The 27,490-nt window shown below is 46.6% G+C and overlaps 1 protein-coding gene across 1 annotated transcript; it reads left to right on the top strand.

Annotated features, from left to right (window-relative positions):
• Positions 1–939: 939 nt before the first annotated feature.
• Positions 940–26,859, top strand: sik3 (SIK family kinase 3). Its single transcript, XM_080007238.1, has 23 exons — positions 940–1,093; positions 1,231–1,355; positions 2,802–2,925; positions 4,594–4,712; positions 4,836–4,946; positions 5,499–5,633; positions 8,132–8,212; positions 8,699–8,808; positions 10,935–11,091; positions 11,909–12,058; positions 12,167–12,240; positions 13,513–13,647; positions 17,676–17,817; positions 19,486–19,605; positions 19,936–19,994; positions 20,111–20,220; positions 20,545–20,717; positions 20,836–20,966; positions 22,066–22,910; positions 23,451–23,605; positions 24,313–24,442; positions 24,556–24,682; positions 26,801–26,859. Exons 1-22 carry the CDS (start codon positions 955–957, stop codon positions 24,675–24,677), a joined length of 3,447 nt encoding a protein of 1,148 aa, XP_079863364.1. The 5' UTR covers positions 940–954; the 3' UTR covers positions 24,678–24,682; positions 26,801–26,859.
• The last annotated feature ends 631 nt before the right edge of the window (positions 26,860–27,490 follow it).

Genomic DNA, 27,490 nt, shown 5'->3' with positions numbered 1-27,490 from the left:
ATGAAGAGTCTGGACGTCTTCATCAAGCTGTGGTGTTTTAACGACGCCATCTGTTCCCTGGTGGAGGACGACCTGTGCTTCCAGTCTGTTTTTAACGTGTAGGACTCTGTTAGTGAACCAAGTGTGTTTGTTGTATTGTCTGTAACTGTGAACTAGAGAAAATGTTAAAATAAAGATACTTTAAAATCTCTCTCTCTCTCTCTCTCTCTCTCTCTCTCTCTCTCTCTCTCTCTCTCTCTCTCTCTCTCTCTCTCTCTCTCTCTCTCTCTCTCTCTCTCTCTCTCTCTCTCTCTCTCTCTCTCTCTCTCTCTCTCTCTCTCTCTAGGTGGCTATAAAGATAGTAGATAAGACTCAGTTGGACGACGAGAACCTCAAGAAGATTTTCCGGGAGGTGCAAATCATGAAGATGCTGAGGCACCCCCACATCATCCGCCTCTACCAGGTACACACAAACACACACACACACACACACACCTGAGCCCAGTGGCCCTGGGGAACTGCTCATATGGAGTTGTGGGACACTGCCTGCCGATGTTTGTTGGGGTTTCTGTTGGTGTTGTTCTAGTCGGTGACCATCGACCGGGATCCCATTACAGCAAATAGCACATTTTGGACACAGTGGTCACATTTTCTAAAGGGTCAAGAAAGTTTTAGGGTTGTCTCTAGCTCTCACGGTCCGTCTCCCTGTTCCGCAGGTGATGGAGACGGAGAGGATGATCTACCTGGTCACTGAGTATGCCAGCGGAGGAGAAATCTTCGGTGAGGACCTTCTCTCTGTTTGCTTCGTCCGTCGCCGTCTGTCCCATCGACCTGCGACCGCCATGCTTAACCGCCATTCGTGTGTTTCTGTCTGTGTGTGTGTGTGTGTGTGTGTGTGTGTGTGTGTGTGTGTGTTTTTTTTGTGTGTTTTTGTGCGTGAGCGTGTCCACAGACCACTTGGTGGCGCACGGCCGCATGGCGGAGAAGGACGCCCGCAAGAAGTTTAAGCAGATTGTGGCGGCGGTCCACTTCTGCCACTGTCGCAACATTGTCCACCGAGACCTGAAAGCAGAGAACCTGCTGCTGGACCACAACCTCAACATCAAGATAGCAGGTGCGTGTGTGTGTGCCTGTGTTGTGTGTTGTGTGTGTGTGTGTGTGTGTGTGTGTGTGTGTGTGTGTGTGTGTGTGTGTGTGTGTGCGCACGCACATTGGAGACACTTTAATAACACCCAGTCCCTCTCTCCCCAGACTTTGGCTTCAGTAACCTGTTCTCCCGCGGCCAGCTGCTAAAGACGTGGTGCGGCAGTCCCCCCTACGCCGCCCCGGAGCTCTTCGAGGGCAAGGAGTACGACGGCCCCAAAGTGGACATCTGGGTGCGTGGTGCTTTAAGATCACGCTGTCGGGACCGCTTTTTTTTTTTAATCTGAGAACCAGACAAAAAAATCACACGTATGTATAAAATGTGTGGGGCAGAGATGTTTTTTATTATTATTATTATTATTATTATTATTATTATTATTTTTACAGTTTATCAGCCTTAGCTTTTTTGAAATGTAGATTATACGACTTAAAGTCTTTATTAAATGCAGGTGACAGAACAATGCAAGTAAAAAATAAATAAATAAATAGATTAAATAATTAAAGTAAGTACAATAAATAAAATGATCTATAGTAAATTTCGTACACATTCGTACACATTTACTTATGGCATAAAATACGTACTATAAAAGCGTAGAAATAAAAAGCTAAAATCCAATAAAGCTAAGCTAACTATGCTAAGTTGTCAGCCCAATATGGGTAGGTGGCAGTGAAAATAAACACTAAAATAAAGTACAAATACTATAGAGCAACAGTGCGTGGCAATAACATGCACCAATAGTGTAATATGATTGCATAGTACCCGTATGGTCATATTGTACAAGAATATTTATCTATAGTCTGGTGAGATAGAAGTATAGTGGTTAAGAAATTATCGTGAAAATATAATTATAAATGTAGCTGCAGGCAGCAATACACGCAGTCCACTTAAGTCGTTTTGTTTTTGGGTTTTTTTACGTTGTATATAAATAATGACATGTTTACTTTGAATTAAATATCTTATTTTTCATGTGTTTTTTCACGAGCATTTCTGGTCCTCGTGTTTCGACCAATTCACCGGTGCACTTACGCCGCTGAATGTTTCTCTTGTGTCGTTTAGTTTAAATGTCCCCCAAGAACGGTGTTTAACAATTACCGATCACCGATCCTGCAGTGGCGACACAAAAGAAATGGGCGGTCCTCCAAAGGCTCTTAGACTTTCCTGCGGCGCGAAAATACCTTCCGTTACCGATTCTAGCTTTCGTGGGTTTCTGTAAAACGCAGCACGAGTTACAGTTTATTGAGTTTCCATGAAACGCAGCATCGGTGATCAGTGAACGCTATGCAGTCCGCAGGGCGCAGGGTGCAGCCCTGGACTTCAATTCGGATGATGATCTCATCAAGTGCCCCGTTCCTGAAACTAATCAAATCAAATGTAAATTGACAGTTTTTCACAAATTCCTGCTCCAAACGTACATCGATATTGATTAAACTCGAACAACAACACAAGACCTCAACCTATGCTTGCTGTGCGTACTGGGGTTGCCGTGTTTCGGATACTTTTAGCCCGAAAAATGCCAAGAAGATTAAAAATAATAAATACCAATACCACTATTAAATACTTATAATAATACTAATCACCAGTATAATAATTGTTCCAACTAATAATAATAATTGAAGAAGTGTCCCACTGTCTATGCTACTATGGCTGAACGGTGGCTGCTGTTGTGTTGGTGCTGCAGAGCCTGGGCGTGGTGCTGTACGTGTTGGTGTGCGGCGCCCTGCCCTTCGACGGCAGCACCCTGCAGAACCTGCGGGCCCGCGTGCTCAGCGGGAAGTTCCGCATCCCCTTCTTCATGTCCACAGGTGAGACCGTGTTTGTTATGGTCAGTGTAATTAACCCATCACGTTATTCGGCACCTCTTTTCTCGCACAGCCGGCCCTGCTATTGCTGTTGAGGTGATCCCGGTTGGATAGGAATAAAACATTTTAAAGAGGGGGCGGTTATTTATTTGTTTTTTTTCCCCGGGGATTTTATCAGAATTACTGTACTGGGAGGTCGGAAAAATATTCAATAATTTCAATATTGAAGTAACGCACCTAGACACAAATATAACACCACACATAGTTGTGACACACGGAACGAGCAGCTTGGTATTGTTTTAATGTCTAATCTAAAGCTCCCTGCCAATTTCCATTCCTATAATCTGTAAAGCAGCCATCTATAGCATCTATAGTGATTCTCAACCTTTTTCATATCAAGGACCCTCCATTTGATAAACATCAGGCCATTGGATAAGTTTTAGTGTCTGGGAGTGCCGATCTGAGAGCATTTTTAATCGTTATGATGTGGTTCAGTCCAAACGTCCAGACCTGTCTATACTAGCGTTTCCGTTATCCGGTAATTGCCGGTTTTTGACCAGGGAAATCTGTAGAAGTCTGACATTGAAATCTCTCGGGTCATAATGTCCGTTGAGAACAATTCATTCCAAGCATCATTTAAATTAGTGCTGGGTGGATCATTTTGATATAAGATGTCCGCAGATCTGTTCCTTTCTGCGCTCGGCAAGTTGCAACGGCAGGCCAATCAGTTTGGACGATCTAAGGCCGAGCTGAAAGCATCACCTCTGACCAACCACGTTTGTTGATAGAGAACTAAGCCCCGCCCCCCTCCCTCGTGGACAGGTCGCCCTTGTATACACAGTACACACACAGAGCGGAGACAAAGCACAGCGTCCAGGAGGGAAACAGAAAGATGCGAAAGTACCATTAACAACAGGGACACATACATCTATAGTTTGGCATTTTTTTGGATATTTAAGTTCCGACCCAAAGCAGACGGTAAATGTTCATTGTGTAAAATATGTCGATGGGCGTTCCCGACCGAGATGGACAACACCAACGTCATTATTAATTTCGACCTATTTGCCATATTTATTTTGTTTTTGATTTGATCAAAATATTATTTTAGTGAAATGTTAATTAAAGCAGCTGTTACTTGTTACTTATTGTACACAAACGGAAATTATTTGATTTCAAGTAGTAATATTCGTAATATTTATTTTGTTTTTAAAATGTCGTCAACTGACTGGACTTATTTTATTTTGAATATTCAATAAAAAATATTATACATCTACATGCCTTGATGATGTCATTCTCTATATCGCCTGCTTATCAATTGTTTTCAATTTCAATAAACACTAATAATGATAATATTTGATCGGAATCTCTCCCATTTTTCTGGGAAATTGACACGTTGACCGGCACCAATTTTTTCTAATGGAAACTCTGCTCTATACAACAGTTGGCAAGATAACAGTCAAACTATGATCATTGTTGTGCTAATGTCATGTAAATAATATAATTGCGGAGTTTAACCATTTATCATTTTGCCGGGGACCCCGCGGGGCCTCTTGAGGGACCCCTGGGACCCCACGTTGAAAACCACTGATCTACTGTGTCCGCGGCAGCGGTATGTTCCTCGTCTTCCTGGCGATGGGATCTCATAACGTGCGTCTGGTTTTTGTTCTTCAGATTGTGAGTACCTGATCCGACACATGCTGGTGCTGGAGCCCAGCAGGCGGCTCTCCATGGAGCAGATCTGCAAGAACAAGTGGATGAGGCAGGGCGACCCGGACCCCGACTTTGATAGAGTGAGAACCCCCCCCCCCCCCCCGCCCCGATGCCTTTCCTGACCCCTCCCCCGCACTCCAGTCGACGTTCCCCGATGAACCCGGAGCAAAGGCTTTAACGGCTTCCGTCTCCGTCTCTTCCAGTTAATAGTCGAGTGCGAGCAGGTGAAGAAGGAGCGCGAGACGGAGCTCATCAACGAGCAGGTCCTGCTGGCCATGTCCGAGATGGGCCTGGACCGAGAGCGCACGCTCCAGGTGCGCGCACACACATAGTCTCAAAGACTTAACTCGTACATTTTTAGCTTGTTTTTATGGCTTATGACTTAAAGTGGTAATCCATGACATCATCTGTGTCACGCTAAAACTGTCACACGCCTTCCTCTGATCCATTGATTTGTTCGGGTTTTTTGAGGTTTTGTTTTGGGTTTTTTATTCTTTTTCGCGACTGTTTGTGCATTTCGACAATTTACCGACCACAAATAGCTACACCGCTTCACCAAATTCACCGCGACCGCCTTTCACTTCCTTCATGTGCCCGGGCAGTGTGCTGTGCCGGGAAAAAGGCGGCGGACCCCGCCACCAACGAGAGAAACATCATATAAATGAGCGCCTACACCACACAAATACATTGAATGGCCATATCTTGTAAAGTGGCAGCTCAGTGAAGTGTCAAATATGGAATTTTTGTTACCACTTCAAAACCACTTTCCAGGCCGAGTTTCGCAACGATTCAGTGAATTCACGAGCAGACAACTGTTTTGACTAAAAAGCAGGAGTTGACCCGTGAGCCGTGCCTTCCCTCTGCAGTCCCTCCACACGGACGCGTACGATCACTACAGCGCCATCTACAGTTTGCTGGCCGACCGCCTCAAGAAACACAAGACCCTCCGCGTGGCCCCGCCGACGCCCCGCTCCATCGGCTACCCCCTCAACGCCGTGCAGGTGAGCTCCACCCCTTTGCCGCTGAGCCTAAACCTGACTTGTTAGCTGCTATAGTAACACTGAAAAGCGTCTTCAGTGTTACTAGCCAGCTGATTATCCGCGATGTATAGAGCTCAACAGTGAGTTTCCGCAAGTGAAAATCCAATTCCTATTCTAAATCGAGGATTTCAATTATTAGCCGTGATGTCATCACCAACAGGGGTGTGACTATTCTCCAAATCTACGATTCAATTTGACCTTTAATTTTAGGGTCACGATTCGATTTTTGATTTCCGATTTTCCATTTCGGACCTTTTTCCTAATTCTACTCATCACTTGTCATTATTATCTTCTCTTTGTTATCGCAATCCACGACCCCCCGCTCCGCTCAAGCATATCTCCATTCAGGCGATGGAGCAGGAGAGAGAGAGAGGATTATAACGAAAATGTTTCTTAGAGGAACATCGTCATTTTATCTTAAGTTAGAAACAGGTTATATAGCCTAAATAAATTGAAAATCAGTTTGCTTAATTTCTCCAATACCTTTAACAGTAGCGGTAACGCCAGAGCTTATCGCTACTACGGCCTTGAATAACTTATCCCCGGGGCCCGTTTAGTATTTTGTGGGTCGGTACCCGTTGCCTTCCTCCGGTCACTGTTGAGCTCTATACAATATCAACGGCGTGGCTTTTTAAAACAATATTTCTTTTATTTTTTATGCATTTCTTATTTTCAGATATGGAACTCTCATATTGTTTTATAGTGCTTCTGCTTAGCCATATTTTTGTTATTACTTTTTAATAACTTTCAGACATCAGATATTTCTCACTTGAATTCAACTTTGAGTAAGAAACATTTTGTTGACTAGTTTACTTGTCAATATACAGTATGTCCTACATCATATGTTTTCCCACTCGGTGCGGGGTTTACTCGCCAAATAACACATTTTTTCATACATCAGATACTTGAGGTGCAGATGAGTGGGACAACAGCGTCTTTTTATTAACATTTAGTCATATTTAGTTTTGAACATATGGTCCAATTTTGTTGTCGTTTTTTTTTTTTTTTTTTTTTTTTTTTTTGCTGACCTTTTACCTCATTCAAAGGGCAAATCCACATTGACGTGGGGGCCACTATGGGTTACCAGGGTCCGCCGGTTGAACAGCCCCGCTCTATGTTGTGTAAACTTAACGCAGTGATCCCTCCGCTGCGTACGGCGGCCTCGCTTCAGATCAATTCAGTAAATCTCTCGATTGCCGGCCGTGCCAGATTCAAGAAGCCTTAATCCACTTGAACACAATAATTGTATTACACGCCCTCCATGCGAGCTGATGAACCGGCGCTTTCAGATGTCGCCTGGTTCCTTTGGCAAACTCAGCGACCAGTGACCAGGCTTTTATACTTCTATACTTATTGCAAATTGCCTGAATTGCCTAAATTTGGACTATCGGTTAATAACTAATAAGAAATTAATCGATTAAAATGTTGTCTTATCGATAAGAACTGCGGTCTTATTGTAATTGTATCAACGGGAGCCTTTGAGGCGCAGGGCTTTTCGAGGAAAAACTAATACCCAGTCAGGAAGTAGTAGTACTCACCGAAACGACAAGGGCAGTAGAGGGGAAAAAAAAAATGCTCAATGGAGTAAGAAGTATAAGTCGATGGAGGCGTCACAACAAACTCGGCCGTGCGTAGGAAACGTAAGCTTCTTGTGGGGTCCTTGCTACGTAACATCCGGCTCATTCCGTCGCCGATGACTGCAAAAATTTCTGATATTTAACTCGTGCACAGACAGGTCGTAAATATTCCTGTGTGAGCGAACCCGCTCAGTGAGTCCCGCCTGGAACTTCTCCATTTCAAAATGAAATTGAATGAGGAGAAACGCTCCTCGCCGAAAGTCACAACATCTAGATAGGCAACGTCGTGTAGGTCCCCCACGTGCCATGGCCCGGCGACGTCTTTAACTTTGATGTTTTCAATCAATCGACGATTGTTTAAGGTTAACAACTCTCGATTAAGGAAATTCCTTTAAATTTGCATCCCTAATTTGGACCATCAACATACTTGAAATAATCTCATATCAGATAGATATTGTGAATATTAAAATCATAGCCTCGTCGTTTGGCCGACCTCTCCTGTGTCTTTTTAATCTTTTGCCTAACTGCTGCCTGGTTTCTCTTTGGCGTGATTGGTACACCTGTCAATACGTAGAGGGTTTGCTTTTGGGCAAAATAACAATGGATTCTATTGACTGATTCTGGTTACGATATGGCTGAGGTTGGCTGTGAGGAGCGACCCAACCCAGTTCAAGGGTGCCGTCGCTTTACTTTCACCTTGCGTTAGCCCATATCTGTCACTTGCATCCTATTAGGGAGATGCTCGGCCGCCACCCCTCAACTCTCTCTCTCTCTCTGTGTGTGTGTGTGTGTGTGTGTGTGTGTGTGTGTGTGTGTGTGTGTGTGTGTGTGTGTGTGTGTGTGTGTGTGTGTGTGCGTGTGCGTGCGCGTGCGTGCGCGCAGCAGACAGATCAACAGGGTAATCCAGTTGGCATGACTGTTCCCCACGTCCAGCTCATCAACCCAGAGAACCAGATCGTGGAGGTGAGTTGCCCCCAACCTCCCCACCACCCTCCCACTCCCTGCGGTGGTCCTGAGTCAGTCGCCATGACAACAGCGATCCCCCGCATCCATATTGTAGACGGGGGATGCACAGACTTCCTGTGGCAAACCATCTGGCCCGCCAGTGTTTCATTTACTACTGTTGGCATAGCCTGCAATACAGCTCCTTGTGTCCGCGCACACACACACACACACACACACACACACACACACACACACACACACACACACACACCCAAACGGGGCACTTCAGCACTGACTTACGAATGCTGTGAAGCACGAGCATGCGTCAGATCTCTGCATTGCAGTAGGAATCGTAATGGTACACTTGAACTTTTAACTCAACAGCATATACCTGTACTGGAGTTGTAACGCGTTTATGAACATGACCAAGCCCCTGTAACTCTGTGTGTGTGTGTGTGTGTGTGTGTGTGTGTGTGTGCGTGTGCGTGTGTGTGTGATGTTCAGCCCGACGGCAGCATGGCGCTGGACAGCGATGAAGGAGAGGAGCCGTCTCCCGAGGCCATGGCCCGCTACCTGTCCATGAGACGACACACCGTGGGGGTGCCGGACCCCAGGTGAGACACACACACACAACCAGGACTGGTGTGCGAAACTGACACCCTACAGGAAGTGAGTCTCTCTGCAGCCCTCTTCTGGTTACTTCCAGAACAATGGTCAATGGCGTCTTTTTTTTTTTTTCTCATTTAGGCCAACGGGACGTCAAGGTTTCCCCTTTGGATTTTGTTTGATAACCGTAATGGCTGGATGACTTATTGTTATAATATTGATTTTTCGTGCTATAGGACCAAATATCTGTCTGGGATTTTGGTTATCGTGATATAAGTTAATGTTCTTTTTAAAGGGGCCCTCTTATCAAAAACTCAGGTTTTCATTGCTTGTGCACATACATTTGGGTCTCTGATGGTCCCATTAACACACAAAGTGTGAAATAAGACAACCCAGTCAGGTTTTTTGTGAGCCGTTTGTGTCCTACGTCACATTGAGATAGCAGAATTAGAACCGGCCTGCATCTGAGTAACTCCACCCACGGCTGGAGAATTACAAGCGCTGCTGGGAACTGCTCTGGCTTATAGACCAGCGCAAATCTTTTAAAAGAAAGGAATTAATACCATCTGTCCTTAAAGAAACTGCAGACGATTGAAATGTTAGTATTTAAAAAATAATTCTGCTGTGTGTTTCTTTCTAAAAAACATTAATAAATAAAAGTATGTGATACGTAGACTATAGGCTGTGGCTCTTGGTTTTCAGTGCGTTTCTCCAATGAAAACCAATAAAAAGTTTTGTTTAAAACAGTGTTTTTATTGTAGATGAATTAATTTTATTTTCCAATTTTTACATGAAACAAAAAATCCCTGTCTGCAGTGTCTGGTTGTGGTGTCCCCCCCCAAGCTTTGGTCACAACACAAAAACTTTTGAACAAACTTAATTTAGGGCTTGTAGATCTAATATAAGTGAGGATTCAGCAACTAGACACTATTTCTCGCCTCAAATTAATTCAGAAACAGATCTTACAGAAAATACAAAATCAAGTATTGGAGACCACAGAGACTCATATTAACTTGTTGAATAGGAGCATGATAGGTGTGTAGGTAATGATAGATAGATGTTCTAATCAATGCCTCTACCTGCTTGGTCATAATATCCACATTACTAATGAACTAATTCCATAAACTCTGCCGCTACACCCACTCTGTGATGTTTTGGTGGTTATGCCTACCGTAACACAACGACTCAACAAGCATTACCGTCTGTTAACGTTTAGAAGCCGATGTTCCAGAGAGGTGTATAAGATACCACTTTATTAGTCCCTGAGAGCGAAATTATGGAGTGTACAGAAGTTTGAGAAATGTAATTGAAAGCGATCCGCATGCCTGAAAAGGAACGATTTCCCTCAGGATAGAAAACGTCTTGTCATTTGTCCAATCGGTCAGAGAGACTGCTAATGCCTGGTTATACACCATAGGACCTTATCTATGAGACTCCAGGCAATTCTTCAAGATATTAAGAAATTCATAAGTTCTCGCCAAATATCCTGCCGATATGACTTATATTAAGTCTTCAGTCTGGGCTCCTCTAGTCCCAAGAAGTGTGATCACAGTCCCTTGCTAAATCTTAAAGTGTGTGCACTGCTGAGATGGGAGTCTTTATATGTGTGATGCTAGGATTTTCGAAGTCTTTTTGTCCGACCCCTGTCGTGACTATCTTTCGTTTTGCATCAGAAAGCAAAGCCTACAAAGGTGCGGAGGCTTGTCGCTGTTGAACTCTGTGTTCCGTCTCTCCCTTTGGTCGTTGTTTCAGAACTTCACGTACTTAAAAGCTGCTTTAAAGTTGGAACCTCAACGAGGGCTTTCTGATTTTGTCCCCGGTCGGGTTGATTGGAACGACAAAAAGCAAGCAGCTCAAGTCGTGTGTGAATATAGCTCAACTTTAACGCGACTGTTATTTTCCCGCCATATTGAGCGGTCACAATTATTACGTCATCGATTGATCGCAACAATTGGAGCTGATCGTGATCATTTAGTGAAATTGTTAGATGCACCCCATCATATGTTGGAACTTTCAAGCTGATTTTAGAAGTTTCGCTCTCGGTTGCTTTAAGGCAAATATTTTGGCGGATGTGTGTTATAATTGCACTGTTATATCGGCGTAAAATGAACGATGGAACGGTCTCTCCTCTCAGGGCGGACATGCAGGAGGAGCTCCAGAAGCTGCCGCCGGGCTTCCCTCGCGGCACCGTGCCCCAGCCTCCCTTCCCCCCGCTGGCCCCCACCATGGGCCACATACACACTCTCATGCCCACGCAGAGCCTGCAGCCCACACAGCAGCTGGAGTACAAGGTGTGTGTGTGTGTGTGTGTGTGTGTGTGTGTGTGTGTGTGTGTGTGTGTGTGTGTGTGTGTGTGTGTGTGTGTGTGTGTGTGTGTGTGTGTGTGTGTGTGTGTGTGTGTGTGTTGCAGGAACGGAATTTGTATATTTACCCTCACTGTTGGAATGCTAAAATCGCCATTCAATTTAGAATGTATTTTTTTAAATAAATAACTGATTATAAATGTTTTGGCTAACATAAGCAAATCAATTCACTTGTGATGAGCAATATAAGTTCATCCAGTTTGTTGCACAGTCAACGCACATTAGAGAGAAATATTCCCGGTAACAGAGCACGAGTGCAGCGGTGCGTCTTCCTCTCCTGTAGCGTTTCACTGTGTGTACAAGGGAGTGCACTTTTGACCAGAATGTCCAGTAATTCCATAGATTTGGCGATGAAAGTGGATTGAAATAAACCCGACCATCACTGACGGAATGTCCGTTAGTGCCGGGCTGCAGGGCAGGTGCCACTGCACCCTGAGAACATGGACGGGATTTTTTTCAGGAGCGATCCGAGCAGCGGGAAACAGAGTAAATTAAATACATCTCGACTCTTTGGACTTTCTAGAGCTGTGGAACTGTGCGTAACTCCCCCCCATACTAAATTTGAGCATTACAAAATGTTGAATATATTAAAGAATAATGAAGCATACAATTTTATAAATACTCGTACAAAATGTGATTATAGTGGAATATCTGCAGCCCTAGTGTATATGTGTGTTTCTGAAGCTATACGTAGATGTTTCTATTCAGAATCTGACCTCCCCGGCCCTCGCTAACCCGTCTCTAGGAGCAGTCATTGCTGCAGCCGCCGACTCTACAGCTGCTGAACGGCATGGGGCCGCTGGGCCGCAGGGCCTCTGACGGTGGGGCCAACATCCAGCTCCCCGCCCAGCTCCTGAAGAGGCCCCGGGGGCCCTCGCCGCTGGTGGCCAGCCCGGTGAGTACAGCACACTGCATCAAGTCTCATCGCTTCCAAAATCCAGATCGGACACATTTCCTCTTCCTCTGAAAACCAACCTCTCTCTGCCGTCGCTTCCTCTCTCAGCATCCCATTCCCGCGGTAGCGCCGGTGGATGAGGAGGGGTCAGATGGAGAGCCAGACCAGGAGGCGGTCCAAAGGTAACGTGTGTGTGTGTGTGTGTGTGTGTGTGTGTGTGTGTGTGTGTGTGTGTGTGTGTGTGTGTGTGTGTGTGTGTGTGTGTGTGTGTGTGTGTGTGTGTGTGTGTGTGTGTGTGTGTGTGTGTGTGTGTGTGTGTGCGCGCGAGTGTGTGCGCGAGTGTGTGTGTGTGCGCGCGCGCGCCTTTCATCCGAGGACTGTTGTCGAAACTGGATACTTTGGAACGCCCAGAACCTCCGATTACAGAAGTCGATACACGGGTTCAAGAAACGGTTGCGTGGGCTTTAGAATCAATATATTGTCATGTTAGAACTTGTCACACTTTCACAGGCACACGTGAACACAAGCTCATACAGTTCCACACATTTTGTTCCAGTGCAAGGAAATACACAAGCACTATCTACGTCCTCAAAGAGGATTAGGCGAAATGCTAATTGGAAGAGGCTTAATCCGGTGAAGTTGGCACTAGGAGTTGGCCAGACACACGGGGAGAGCAGGGAAGTTGTTTTTCAGTGCTCTGAGTCACAGAGGTCAGGGCTTTCCCAAGTCGTCCACTTCAGACAGCACCTCGCCGGACTCGGCGGGCGTCCTGGGCTGCTGGGAGAACGTGGCTCTACGCTGTAGCTCTGCTCTGCTTTTTTTCTATTTATTTTTTTGCCATGGGAGGCCGTCACGTTTCCTGTGGCACTAAACCCCCCTCCCCCCCACACCCTGCCCTTTCGCGCTCTCCATCTCTCAACTGGCTTTTTTATTTCTTTTTATTTTTTTTAATTTTTTTTTCAAGGGTGAACCGGACAAGGAATCTATCTAGCCCCCTCTCTCTCTCTCTCTCTCGCCGTCTCTTTTTCTCTCTCAAACTCTGGCTGAAAAGCTCCTTCATCTCTCCCGTATCAGCAGTGCCAAAGTATCTTCCCCGTTTCCTGTTTCTCACGCGGCTTCGCTAACCCTCAAGCTTGCAAAATCAAATCACAAAAATAAAACAAGGATGTCCAAACATTAGAAGGCTTCAAATTAGGAGCTGGGGGCATTTGGGATTTCTATAAGCTACCATAGCGTTATCCATCTGTGTATTGTGTATTATTAATTTTCCCGATGGTATGAATCTTAACACCCATTGGCCGAAGTGGGGGAAGGTGGTGGTGGTGGGGGGGTGGCGGACATTTCCCGTCCCTCCCCCGTCCCCCTACTCTGATTAGCCAATGAGGACAGAGAGCTGACCAGCGCTGCTTCCTGTCTCCCCCCCCACCCCGCCCTCCTCCCTCCCTGCGGCCCAGGTACCTGGCGAACCGCTCCAAGCGGCACACGACGCACGCGCTCACGAGCACGTCGCACGGCGAGCCCTCGGCGGAGTCTCAGCGGGCCCCAGGCCCCCGCCAGAGGGGGGGTTGGGCCCCCGACATACACGTCCGGTGAGGGGGAACACGGCCGCCCATAAAACTGTATACACACAAACACGCTCGACGTAAAGGGGAGACTCCACCAATAACCAATAATTATCAAACACACACACACACCATGTAACTATGGCGGCACATGACAGTTGTTCCCACTTGTTGTCATCGACTTTCACTCGTGGTCATAGATATTCAGAAAAGACTTGTGTTTCATCCCCACAAAGCTGGAAAGTGGAGGTGTGTGACCTCTCCTACTGTGACCCAAGATTCAAGAGCCCTTATTTGTCACATGCGTAATTGTACAAGTACAACAGCGGTTAAATTAAATTGCAATGACTCTGTACGACAACTGTGCAAATGTAAAAAAGCAAACGTGAAGCTATATAGGTGCATATCAGTTTAATTAAATAAAACAGAATATCAATCTAATAATAATAATAATAATAATAATAATAATAATGGATAGCTATATACATGGTAAAATAACGTAAAAACACAATCTATTTGTACATTATAAAAATTGTGAAAAATAGAATAAGTTCAAAAAAATCGTATGTTATAAACAATGCAGTGTGTACGTCATTTTTTTTTTATTTAATTTTTTCCAGATTTTTAGTATTTATGGTCTGTATGTCCTGGGGGAAGAAGCTCCTTCTCAAACTCTCAGTCTTGGCCATGATGGAGTGGAGACCCTTGCCAGAGGTCAGCCACTGAAACAGTTCTAGGTTGGGGTGGTGAACGTTTTTAATGATCCGATTTTCCCTGGACCTTCACCGCCTGGTGTAGATGTCATGGAGGCAGGGCAGTGCTGCCTTGGTGACTCATTCGTCGCACCGGATCACTCTGTGAAGGACTTTCTTGTCCTTAGAAGCTGCCATTGCCATTCCGGGCAATGATGCTTCCAGAGAGCACCTACCCTGCTGTTGCGGTGTCGAACGATGTCTGCAGCGCTGTGTGAGATCTTGAATTTCCTCAGCCGCCTGAGGTGATAAAAGTGCCGCCTTCCTTCTCCACCAGGATGGTGATGTGTGAAGACCATGTCAGTTCCTCAGAGAGCTGCTCACTTTCTCCACCGGGGTCCCGCCGATCCTGAGTGGTGTGTAGTGTATCCTCCGCTTTTCCCCTCCTCAAGTCTACCACCGTCTCCTTGGTCTTGGAGACATTCAGGTCTAAGTTGTTATCCTTACACCATGAGGGCCTGACTTAAATGGAAGTAACAGAACATCTCAGCCAGGGCAAGTGGCTGACTTTATTATTTATTTCCAGCACATCAATGAAATGCCAGCATGGACGATGTGGAAAGAAATACTCATTTGTTTTTATAAAATCTGTTGAAAATATTTTGTAATTATTGTTGACTTTAGATTTTAATTTTGATTATATATTTTGAATCATCATATTGAGCATGGCCAAGCGTCTGACAGAGCTTTGAAATAATGGAAACTCTTAGCTTTCTGCAAGCATTACAGTTCAACTAGCGTGAATAAACTTTTATAAAAGAGTGTGAACGTTTGATTTAAAGTATTTAGACATTCAAAAAAATCCATTTAACAATATTGCTTCCATTCGAACAACGGCTCCATTTTAAAAGTCTGTGTGTCTGTGCTTGAATATATGGGGGGGCACAATAAGCAGGGGGTCTGGGGGTCGCCCCCCAGAAAGTTTTAAGCGTTAAACACTTCCTCCGCCCACGGCGCATGCAGCTCAGCTGGAAAAGTTCCACTTCAGCGATACAACGCGCAGTTTATTTTCATATAAAGCTACATTGGAGACCACTGCATGAGGCATTCCACTCGCCCAAATACAGAGTTTACTTGCCCCGGGCAAGCGGACAAGCGTTAATGTTGAGTCCTGACCATGATGATGGGACCTCCACCTCCTCCAGATAGGCTGTCTTGTTGTTGGAGATCAAGCCTGCCGCCACTGTGTCAGCCGCAAATTTCAAGTCGCGTTGGAGCTGTGTGTGGCTATGCTGTCACAGGTGTCAAGGGAGTAGTGGAGCGGATCAAGGATACATCCTTGGGGTGCAGGTTCCAGCCTCAACCACCTGTGGTCCGTCAGTCAGGAGGCTCCGGACCCAGGAGCAGAGTGTGACGCTCAATCCCAGGTCCCTGAGCTTGGTGACCAGCCTGAGGGGAACTATAATATTAAATGGCGAACTGTAATCGATGAACAGCAGACCCTTACTGATGTCCAGGTGGGAGAGGGTGGAGTGTAAGGAGGTTGGCGATGGCGTCATCAGTACTACTTTCGGGGGCAGTAGGTGAACTGAAGCTAATGAGCCGGGCAGAGATGAGCAGATTAAGTCTTAGATCAGCTCTCAAAGCCCTTAATCGCCACAGAGGTCAGTGCTACAGGGCAGTAGTCTTTTAAGCAGGCTGGGTTGGTCTTCTTGGGTACAGGGATAATGGGGGATGTTTTGAATCATGTAGGGACGACAGAGTGGGCCAGGGAGGTGTTGAAAATAGAGGTGAACACCAGGGCTAGCTGGTCAGCACATGATTTTAACACTCGCCCAGGGATTTCATCGGGGCCGGCTGCCTTCCTGCCGTGGACTCGTCTCGGAGCGCGACGCGAGGAGAGTGGACGGTCCTGTAGGCGCTTATGCTGCCGGCCTCGAAGTGTGCGTACAAGGTGTTAAAATCGTCCGCCAGTGAGGAGTCCACGTCAGCCGAGGTGTGCGTACCTCCTCTGTAGTCTGTGATCGTCCAATGTCCTTGCCCCAAGCGTCTGCTGTCGCGGTCGCACAGTCGAGTCCCTGTACAGCATCTTAGCCGCTTTCACCGCTGGTCTGAGCTTGTAGGACGCCGCTTTGTGCAGTGACGTGTCTCCAGAGCTGAGCCCTTCATCGTAGGCAGCGGTGCATGCTTTCAGAGCCCCGCGGACTGTTTCATCGACCCACGGTTCCTGGTTAGGGAAGACCTTAGCAGCCACAGCGCAAATTATATCGTCTCTCAGCTCATATCCACTGTTAGGATCCGCTTCCAGAGGGATCTCTTTCGGCCAAGTGGCGCTATCATTGCCAGAGGAAAGGTACTGTATGTAGTTCTAGTTGTGACGCACAGTATGGTTTATGACACTTTCACCCTATGGACAACAAAGACACCTTAAACACACAAAATCACCTCGCTGGTCACTTGAGCCCTCTATGCTTCCATCCACGCAATCACAGTCCCTGTCCTGAAGGAGTTTGTCCTACCTCTGTGTTGTTGTTTTTTTTTTTTTTTTTTTTTACTCGAATTTAGGAAGTATTTTGACGTTTCGGTGGGGAAAGCCATCTCTTAAATGTCAATGCCAGCAGTGACCGATATATCCTTTTTTTTATTCCCTCGTTGCTTAAAAGGTTAAACTAGTAGGATGATTGCTGTTGAGCGAACACACTTCCCCTAATGAGAGGTAGGCCACTGCCAATGTGGAATTCTCACCACGGTAAGTTTAGCGAAACTCTTGTAATAGAAATCAATAGGGCTTTTATTTGTTTGTTGTTTTTTTTTTTTTTTTTTGTTACAAGTCATGGTTCATGGTCAAGCTCAATTCTTAGTAGCACGCTCACTTGAAACGCTGATGGCCTCCAGTCAATCATGTAAAATGATCTTCACCCCATTTCCCAAGTTCCCTATTTTCAATATTTCCTTATGTTTTATTGGCGACGCTGGGAGTTCCTCGACCCCGTTTTACAATCGCCACACCCTCAAAGTCCTTTTTGCAACTTGAAAGGTCTCGGGTCTTTCAGATCTGACTTACACCGCCGACTGAAAGAGCACGGCCCACGTGTTCTGTGACGCTGTCACCACTCGCCCGGTTCTTGACTTGGTTCGGTGAGGACAGGAAGGGGACTGGCCTCAAGTAAATGTGTGTTGTTTTTTTGTTTTTTTTCTTTCCTCTGTCTCGTGTGTCATCTGTCTTCTCGTATGACTGAAAAATGTGTGCGGGCCGTCTGTTCTCCATTCCGTTTCTTTGCATGCATATATATATGTGTGTGTGTGTGCGTGCGCGTGTCCGTCTACGTGCGTCCGTCTCCTCCTCGTGGTCCCCACCTCCAGGTCCAGCTACAAGGACTGCAACACCCTCCACCTCCCCATGGAGCGGTTCTCGCCAGTCAGACGCTTCTCGGACGGCGCCACCACCATCCAGGCCTTCAAAGCGCACCTGGAGAACAGCAGCCTCATCCGGCAACTCAAGCAGGTACGACCGCACCGGCCCAAAAACATAGCAACTGGAACCATTAAAAGGGAGTATTAAATATCTCAATAACAGGGGACAGGGATAACAAGGAGATGGCACAGCGTCTCCATTTGTGTCTCTGGGTTTTTATGCCAATGGCAAAACAAAAAAGAGAAGCGAATTGGCTTGAAGCAGATATTTGGTCCGTTACAGGCTGGCTGGAGGCATGTTACCGCCCTTAGCCCCCCGCTGACTGTGCCGAGATCCCTCGAGCTATTTAACGTCACTCTTCCCTCCGACAATTACAAGGTCGTCCGGCTGGCTTTGAACCAAGCTCTTTATATTGGCTACGGCCACACTGTCTGCTTTTCGACACCGCCGGTCTTCGGCGAGCCGAGGCTCAGCGGGGGCCGGGTGCCGAGCTTGTCTGAGGACGAGGCGGGCGAGCACGACGGCAACAAACAAAATATCGGCCTGCAAAAAAAGCAAAAGCCAGCGCCATGGACTGAAATTTAGCCGGAGGATTCTGGCACGTGTCCAACCGTTCGAAGAAGCTGGAGCGCAGCGGGGATCCACGGCGGGATATAGTTCCAAATTTGGGGCGGACGCCGCTTGGCAAGCGTCAGCGCTGAAATATATTTAACGCACCTAACCCTAAAAGCGTGCGTTAAGTGCCACCCTTGCATAAGGAAACTTGTGTTTGACCTGTTGTCCCGCAATTACGTCTGGTTAGACTGGTCAGCTTTGGGGTCAGCTTTCAAATGTCACTCTGTCTGGACTACAACCAGTGTTTGTTCACACTATTGCCAAGGTTACTCATAATAAAGGGTGGCAACGTGACACATAAATGACATGGCTTTTCCAACAAGGTCAATCGCTGCGTCTAATCCATGGCTCGTTGCATGCGACCATAGATGGAAGCCTGCCATTATGAGCTTGTGTGGTCTGGACGACACGAATGGGCCGTGAGGTAAGAGCCATGAGGGCGTTCCAGGGGAACTGGCTCAGTGACGGCACGTCGAGTCCCAAAGCTGGGGCAGGTAGGATGATGGAGTGTCACGGGGGTCACAGCGCCGCAGGCGATAAGCTTGGACACCGCCAGCTTTGCCGCTAAGAGACTCAGCGTGGGAACATATAGGCGTGATCGGGATTGGATCCAAGCAGGACCGCTTCCAAGGTCAAGAGTCATTTCGGGTTACAATGAGCAATTAGAATCGGTCGGAACAAGGTTGACAAAGGGTTCTGTTTGAATCTCAAGTGTTTACCCAAGGCCATTGGATCACAGATAAAGCAGAATGCTCACTGTTGCGATGGATTGGGATTTGAAAACTTGAAAACTGGCAATCATTTTGAAAACCCGAAAGTGTAATTTACTCTAGTCAGCTTTAGCCCCAAAGGCAACAAAATTGCTTTCAGGCCGAGTTGCTTATAATGCACTAGGACAGTCAAAAATGCTGGAATGTGTACTTATATGACCAGCCTTAGACTGTTTGTCTTGCGTGAGACAGTCGGACAGGGATACAAGGTATTAGCCGGAGCTTTATAGGGGTTGAGTAAGGTGCTGGTACTGGTTGATATAGAAAAAGTCTGCCAAGATGGGGTTATGGATGTGTGTGTGTGTGTGTGTGTGTGTGTGTGCGTGTGTGTGTGCGTGTGTGTGTGCGTGCGCGTGTGTACGTGCACACGCAGGAGTGTGAGCAGCTGCAAAAGATGTACGCTGCGCCGCAGGATGAGCGGTTCCTGGAGCACACGCAGCAGCAGCATATCATGTACCAGCAAGAGCAGCAGATCGTCCACCAGCAGATCCAGGTAAACACACACACGGTGTTGCACGGCAGCCTGTAATGCCAATGTCTCCCTGTTCACTGCCAATTTTATCGCCACACTCACGTATATGGATACAGGCTTATCAGGCCTTGTTTGACCCCTCTTCTCCAGGAGTGTTATTCAATGTGTTGGAAGTGATTCCAGATGACTCCAATGTCCAATTATGTCTTCACACAGAATATCAGGGCTCAAATCATTTCACCTTTTACTTTTTTCCCCCCAAGTACACAAGTCAATATTGACCCAACGCATGACTGTCAAAATATGGTTGACTAATGCAAAATGCCTTTAACTGCCCCCCCACATCCCCAGACCCTGTCTTTAGGACATGGAGAGAGCCAGCCCAGTCATCTGACCCACCAGCTCCAGAGGTGTGTCACTTGTCAGCTAGAAGTTAGAAGAACATCGGTGGGAAGGTGATGATGCTGCAGTGTGTCTGTATCGATCCTGCTGTTTCATCCTGTGCCCCACCCCATCCCACCCTCAGGTTGCATATCCAGCCCTCCAGCCCTCCGCCAACCCATCCCAGCAACCACCTCTTCAGACAGCCCAATCAGAGTCCTCCGCCCAGCTCGGCGGCAATGATGCAGGGACACGGTTGGTAACGCTGCACAATTCACAGCGGTTGATCTGGGAGTGCTGATGCTTCATGTTGCTGTTTAAAGATTTAAAGAGAAGCTCAATCTGATGGACTCCAAATGTGATAAAAGGAAAAAAAATGTTTTCTTTTGTTTTCCTTGTGCATTAGGTGGCCCCCTAGGGGTCCTTGTTGGAATTGCTAATTCATACATTTTAATTCAAATGTTTAAATAAATAATAAAAATAAGACAACGTTTTAATATATGTTAGTAGTGCTATTTTTAAAATAAAAAAAATTAAATAAAAAAAAATACATTTTCTATACTTTTTATTTATTTTTAGGCGGTCCCTCATCAGTGCAGTACCAGCACGGCGCCCCCGCTCTGTACCAGGGTCAGAGCAGCAGCCCCCCTCCTACAGGCCTGACCCGAGTCTCACTTCCCACCAATCAGCAAGCGGGATCGGCCCACGCAGGCGTCCCATTGGCCCAGGGCGTCCCCCAGCAACAGCAGCAGGTGACTACTTGGGAACCAATGGGTGGGGGGGGGGGGGGGGGTTATTTTGTTCATTTAGTTTCCCAAAAACATTTCAAATTTTCAAATATTATATTGTATCTAATATTTTTCTACGCAGGTGACCATCCAGGTGCAGGACGTGGAGCTGGCCGCAGCGACGGCCCAGAGGCCGGGCGGCTTCCTGTCCACGCCGTGTGGCCACCGGGTCCTGGGGAAGCAGCTGAGCGCTGACAACGCCGAGACACACAGGTGACCCCACACCGCGTCACCATGGCCCCCTGGTGGCCGCCGAACGCACCAGCAGAACGTTTTCCCCATATGTGTGTCTTTTCGTTGATGATTTCTTTGGCTTTTTTTTTGCCCTTTTTATTTTATTCATTTTCTGTTTATTCATTTTATTTTATTCTATGTTTTCCTGTCTTGACGATCTTTGGTGTGTGTGTGTGTGTTTTTTTTTTTGTTTTTTTTTTATATGCATTGCTTTACATCTGTCTCATTTCCATCTTCATTGTCGTCCTCCACCTTCAAGTTCCTCAACCTGCTTGTAGCAGTTATTTGCCTTTTGGGCCAAAGATTTCATGTAAAGGAAATGTAGATCAGACCTTGTTTGATTTAAGAAAATAAAAAAAACTGTCATATAATAATATATGTAATATAATACACCCGCTCAAACCGGAGTTCCCGGGATGGCCGCATCAACTCCTCCCCCACCCCTGAGTTCTCTGGGTGAGTGGTTGGTTGTAAGGTGGTGTATTTAGATAGATCCTGTCATCCCAACAGTCTAAAAAACCCCTGCTAGACCCTTTTGTGTGTTCAGCGACGCCTTCACTAAGAGAGTCTCGAAATTATTTTTAAGTGGATGATCCAATCTGTGAGTCTCTTGGTGAAGTCTTAAAACCTGCACCACACTGTAACCCCCGGTCCGTACAGCACCCTCCCATCTGTGGAGGCCTAGTGACATTATAGGATATAGGATCAATTTATTAAGCCTCCATGTGTAATGTCTCTACAGGGGGCTAGGTATTGGGAAGGATCTCATGATTCGACTTATTATGGATTCAGTCTAATATCAATATGGATATTTTGACGTTTGATACCATCTGACATGTATTGCGAAAATATTTCAGGCAACACATTCGTTCAAATGCAAAAGATTTTGACTTTTTTATTAATTCATTGAATTCATTTAAGCGGAAAATGGTTGCATAACGTCCAAACGAAAGTATCAATATTACAATTTTCATCTTCATTCAAAAATTGTGTCAGAATATTTTTTTAACCCAGCCCTAAAAGTCTCAGTGTGCGCGTTCAGCTGACTCGTGTTCCCTGTGCCCCACCCCCGATCCAGTCGCAGTTTGGGTCGCTTCTCGTCGGGCTACGACCAGGCCCAGTTCAACCCGCACCTCTTCTCCGGCGACGCGGCCTCGCGCGGGACCTCGGGCTTGGTGGGCTCCTACACCCCCTACCTGCAGGGGGTGTCCCTCAAGGTGCCCGGACTGGAGGGCTACCAGAGCGGTGTGGTGGGGGCCGGCGGCTACGGCAGCCCCTCGGCACTGCAGCAGGCACTGCTCTCGCCGACCCCGCTGGAGTACCGGCCCCCACAGCAGCACGTCACACCCACCCTTCAAGGCCTGTTGTCGCCCCGTCACTCGCTAACGGGCCACGGGGACTTCCGCCTGCCTCCCCAGGACCTGGCTGCCCTGCTGAAGAGGCAGAGCCCCCGGCCAGCGCCACCCACCCCGCCCGGTCCCGGGCCCCAGGACTACAGCGAGATGTTGCTGCTCCGTCAGCTGAGCCAGGGGGAGAGCTTGGACCCCCCTGCCCAGCGGGGGGCCTCCGGCGCCCAACACTACCACCACCTGCTGCAGATCCGGTCTCCGGACGTCCCTACGCAGCAGCAACAGCAGCAGCAGCAGCAGCAGCAACAGCAACAGCAGCAGCAGCAGCAGCAGCAGCAGCAACAGCAGCAACAGCACCAGCAGCACCAGCACCAGCACCAGGCCGCCTGCCCTGGGCTCCCCCACTCTGAGAGCATGGAGGAGGACGACGTGCCGGCCGCCTACCACCACCCGGATGAGGGCCTGCTGGCGAAGGCTGGGGAGGAACTGCTGGGACCCCCGCGGGGAGGGACCCCGCCCTACACCTCCCCCACACACCGGCACGGCTACATAAGGAGCGGCTCGGCGGCCAGGGGTCTGTAGCTCTTTTTAAAGCATCACACTTATTCATTCCATTTTCTAGTATTCTGTTGTTATTCTAGTCCATTGTTTGTGCACATTATGTAACCTTGTCATCTCTCATCCGGTCTTTTTAATTCAGGCACACAATTGAAAAAAATAATACAACTGATACCACAAATCCTCTGATAATAACATTTATTTTTATGATTAGGATGTCTTCATTTCAAATGAAGACATCAGTCTACACTATTTCAGCCGATCTGTTTCAGGGTTGGATTAAATTTTTTTTATTTTATATTTTGCCGTCGTGACGGCGTCGGTTGAAATCACAGTTCTGCGTCTGCGGTGCCTGTATTGTGGTAAAAAATGTTCGCAATTATAAATTGGAATCATAAATCGGCCTTAATCCAGCGCCTGTTTCTTCACATAGACTTTCATGCATTTTTCCTTCTATGGCCGACTTGAGTATTGACTTGGATTTTGACTCTCTCTCTCTCTCTCTCTCTCTATCTCTCTCCCCATCCACCTGCGTGTCTTTCTCACTCTCCATCAGAGCCCGAGCATGTGGAGTGCAGGCCCCCGGGGCAGGCCATGGAGGTGCGTGACCATAATGGGGTGGGGTACTCACGAGGTGCCCAGGGGGACGCCTACAGGTCCCGTGGACAGCTCCAGCGCCACCACACCATCCAGACCTGTGACGACGCCTACGTGAGTGGCAGTTTCCCCCGAGCCGTGTCAATTGTTGATTGGGAGAGGTTCCAGCAGGCAGTTGTGTAATTGTAATTTACATAATTAGAATTATGGATGTGCCAAATCTCATATTAAAGTAGGAAAGTCACTTTTTGTCCATCATAAGAAGATTCAGATGAGAAAACCAGTCTAAGGTGTCTAAGGTGTCTATTACATTTCACTGCATATATGTATGGAAGTATGTATATGTATGTGACAAATAAATAAAAATCTTGAATCTTAATGGACCCATATGTCATGTCAGGGGAAGAAAACAAAATTGTTAACACAGTTAGCCTGCCGTCGCTATCTCTGTTCTGGACACACGGGTGAAATCGGTATTTACCTTCTTGTCTAGATCTGGTTAACCGAGCGTGGGAAGTGAATTTCCCCCCAAAAAACGAAAGTATCCCATTAACAACTCAAATTTTCAGTCAGCTTATAAACTGCCAATTATAAGCATAATCAACGACCCCAGAGTGCACTTTCAAACTTGACAGCATAGGTGTGCTTTTATTGCAATACTTGTCTTATCGTGGCACGAGGCAGAGAATGTTTCCCTTTTGGGTGTTTTCACCTTAAAGTTCCGCTTCACGTCGCTACATTTATTATTATTATTATTATTATTATTATTATTATTGTTTTTTGCTTAGGGCTGTTTTTTGTTTCCCCCATTTCCTCTTCAGGACCAGGCTGATCCCATGTCTGGGATGAGCCTCTTGGCAGGAAAGGCGCTGAGCTCGGCCCGCATGTCCGACATCCTCAGTCAGACTTCACTGTCTGGGAGCCAGCAGCTGCACCAGCGGGAAGAGTCAGGTCAGCCCTTTTATTTTTATTTTTATTGATAATCTTCACGAAGAAAATATGGATACCAATGGAAATCTAGACCCACAATTAAAAATATGTATTTTAATATATATTTTTTTAAGTGTGTGACGTGGAAGGAGAGCTCCACGCCGCGGCCTGCTACCCTTCCTCCTGCACCAGTGACATGCTCCTCAGCTACAAGCCCCCAGACCTGCAGTACAGCATGGAGCAGGCCGGGGTCTAACACAGGTATACACGCACACACGCACGCACACAGACACTTATTATTGTACTAGTCTCGAAGTGAGGTCTGAGTAAATACACCTTGTAAAGTGAGGACCCATGTGCTAACAAACAATTCACAAATCAATTATTCCAGGAAGAATCTATTCTGACTTCCGGTTTCTGGGTAATGTCATCCAAGTGCGGCACTGTACCTTTAAGACGTGCGGCAATGGGCGTAGAGCGGTTCAAAGCAAGAGTTGTTTTTGGAACGGATCTGGGCCGTCCCTTTACTCTGTTGTGTTTAAAAATGTAGTTTCATACATGTAGGAACAAAGAAAAATAAATAGATCTAAAATAAAATAGACAGGCACGGGAGCCTGCGCTCACCATTGTCCGGAGGGGGGGGGGGGCTCTTCTCTAATTCTTTGAGTTAGGTTGACGTTTTTTCATTATTCATACAAGTGGGAATCTAAGGAAACAAAATAAATCTAAATCTTTTTCCAGAGCTTTTTTTCTGCCCCTCAGTGTCTGTGTACGGGACTGTAGAGCGGGGAAGTGAGACCCGATCCCCAGGAGTTACTCAACAGCTCTGAGCGGAAAGGGGGAGAGCCTCCTCTCTCTCTCTCTCTCTCTCTCTCTCTCTCTCTCTCTCTCTCTCTTACTCTCTCTCTCTCTCTCTCTCTTCTCTCTCTCTCTCTCTCTCTCTCTCTCTCTCGCTCTATTTTTGTATCCTTAACAAATGAGTCTCAATAAACTCAACTCTACTTTATAGCACCTTTGCTCTCAGACAAACAAGCAGCCCAAAGTGCTTCACATAGCAAAATGAATACAACATGTAAATTACAACAATGAAACAATAAAATGTTAAAAGTCAATACAATAAACTAAAATCACCACAACTCAAAAGTATTTCACTTGAAATTAAAGTAACTTCAATTGTTATGTTATAGAGCAAATGGCAAAAAACACAACTTTCCATCAATTAACATTTCAAAGTTAAAGGCCTAGTGATTTGAAGAGAAAATGGAAATACATATTGTAATATCCTATCATAATACTTGCAGAATTGCTGTGTGTGTGTGTGTGTGTGTGTGTGTATTAAACTCATACCCTCCTATGCATATATATGGATAGGAGGTGTACATATACAGTATACCATGTGAAGGATTTTTGTGTACTTATATAATACACATTAGGAGGTCCTCAATTCTTGTTTTCCTCTTTACCTTGAGTTCCCATCCATTACCTTTGCTGAACATGATGATACATAAACCTAAACCCCGTTCTGCCCTGGTTTGAAAAGGGAAGCCCAGCTCTCCACACATCCAAAACTGGGCCTGAGGCTGATGTCAAGGTCCTACTAACTCTCTCTCTCTCTCTCTCTCTCTCTCTCTCTCTCTCTCTCTCTCTCTCTCTCTCTCTCTCTCTCCCTCTCTCTCACAGTGTGTGTGTGCGTGTGTGTGTGTGTGTGTGCGTGCGTGCGTGTGTGTGTGTGTCCATATCAGCCCCCCAACCCCGCCCCCAGGCTTGTGTCGACTTGAGTTGAGCAGCCTCACACCAAACCGCCGTTGTCTGCCCAGAGGGGGGCGCTCTACGTCCATCTTGACCCCAACCGGGGGAGGAGGAGGGGGTCCTCCTCCCCCGGTTGGGGTCAAAATAAGTTTTAGGAGGAGGGCATGTTGGGTTGTTGGGACTCGGGGGGGGGGGGTTCAAAGGTCAAAGTGCCAGCCTTTTTCCGCCGCACAGCCGACCGTGGAACCGGTTTGTCTTCATCATCGTCGTCGTCATCCTGAAGGTCTCTCGTCTTGACGTGGACACCCCCCACCCTCCGTTTTCTTTCAGTTTGGTGTAACCCGCCCCCCCCCCCCCCCTCCTTCGCACGCCCCGCAGTCCTCTCTCTCCCGCACATGGAGACGTACGGACGCCGGAACGCCACGGAAGAACGGCAGCACTCAGCAGACACACAAAGAAAAGAAAACAAAACACACACTCTTCAGCCACAAACCCAAAGTATTCACAGTGCGTCTGTGTGTGTGTGTGTGTGTGTGTGTGTGTGTGTGTGGGGAGGGGATGCCTGTCTGTCTGTCTGTCTGTCTGTCTGTCTGTCTGTCTGTCTTCTCCTTCATTCCTCCCACCCCCCAGAGCTGTGCTGAAGTGGACCATTCCGGTGCAGGCTGTGATCTCAGAGCCGGTGAGGCCCCTGTCTCTGAGCGGAGCAGCCCATTCCATGGGGGTGGAGATGTTTTTATTTTTATTTTTTCATTTTTATTTGGGGTGGGCTCCAAAGGGGGCAGGGCAGAGGGCGCAATGAAATCTGCCCGCCCCCCCCGTCCCCTCCGCTTCCCAAAATCAAGCTGAATGGCATCGCACAGGACAAAACAGCGCTCTCATTGTGTTTATTTTATTTTGTTTTTGATTTGTTTATTTTATTTTCTTTTATTTTTTATTTTTTGCAGTTCAGCCATTAATTTTCTTACATTTCCTTTTATTTCATTTTAAGGATCATTTAAAATTTCTGTTTGTTTTTGTCGTGGGCTGGCGACGCCCCCTTGTAGAAATGATGGTCATGTATTGTTACTCTTAATACTGTTGAAATTTTATTGTTATTATTAAAATGAATATTATTATTATTGTCAAGGAAACAAACAGTTCTGTGTTGCAAGGAATACAACAATGTTGTTTTGTTTTTGTTTCTTTGGGTTACTTAAGTAAATTCTGCACTTTCGGTTCAAACAATCCTTTATCTGTCCTCCTTCTCCCCCTTCCCCCCTCTCGCTCTCTTTTCTCTCTCACGTCATGATCCAGTTTTTCCATTCCATCCCTCTTTTCTTT

The sequence above is a fragment of the Zeus faber genome, assembly GCF_960531495.2.
Source record: "Zeus faber genome assembly, chromosome: 9".
Lineage (NCBI taxonomy): Eukaryota > Metazoa > Chordata > Actinopteri > Zeiformes > Zeidae > Zeus > Zeus faber.
Note: the sequence above shows the minus strand (reverse complement) of the source record. Positions and strands in the feature narration are given on the sequence as shown.

Coding starts and splice junctions, on each gene's coding strand:
- sik3 (XM_080007238.1), top strand. CDS start 955: ATGGCGGAGAAGGACGCCCGCAAGAAGTTTAAGCAGATTGTGGCGGCG. Junction 5,634..8,131: donor ACCCCCTCAACGCCGTGCAG/GTGAGCTCCACC, acceptor GCGTGCGCGCAG/CAGACAGATCAACAGGGTAA. Junction 22,911..23,450: donor GAGCGGCTCGGCGGCCAGGG/GTCTGTAGCTCT, acceptor ACTCTCCATCAG/AGCCCGAGCATGTGGAGTGC.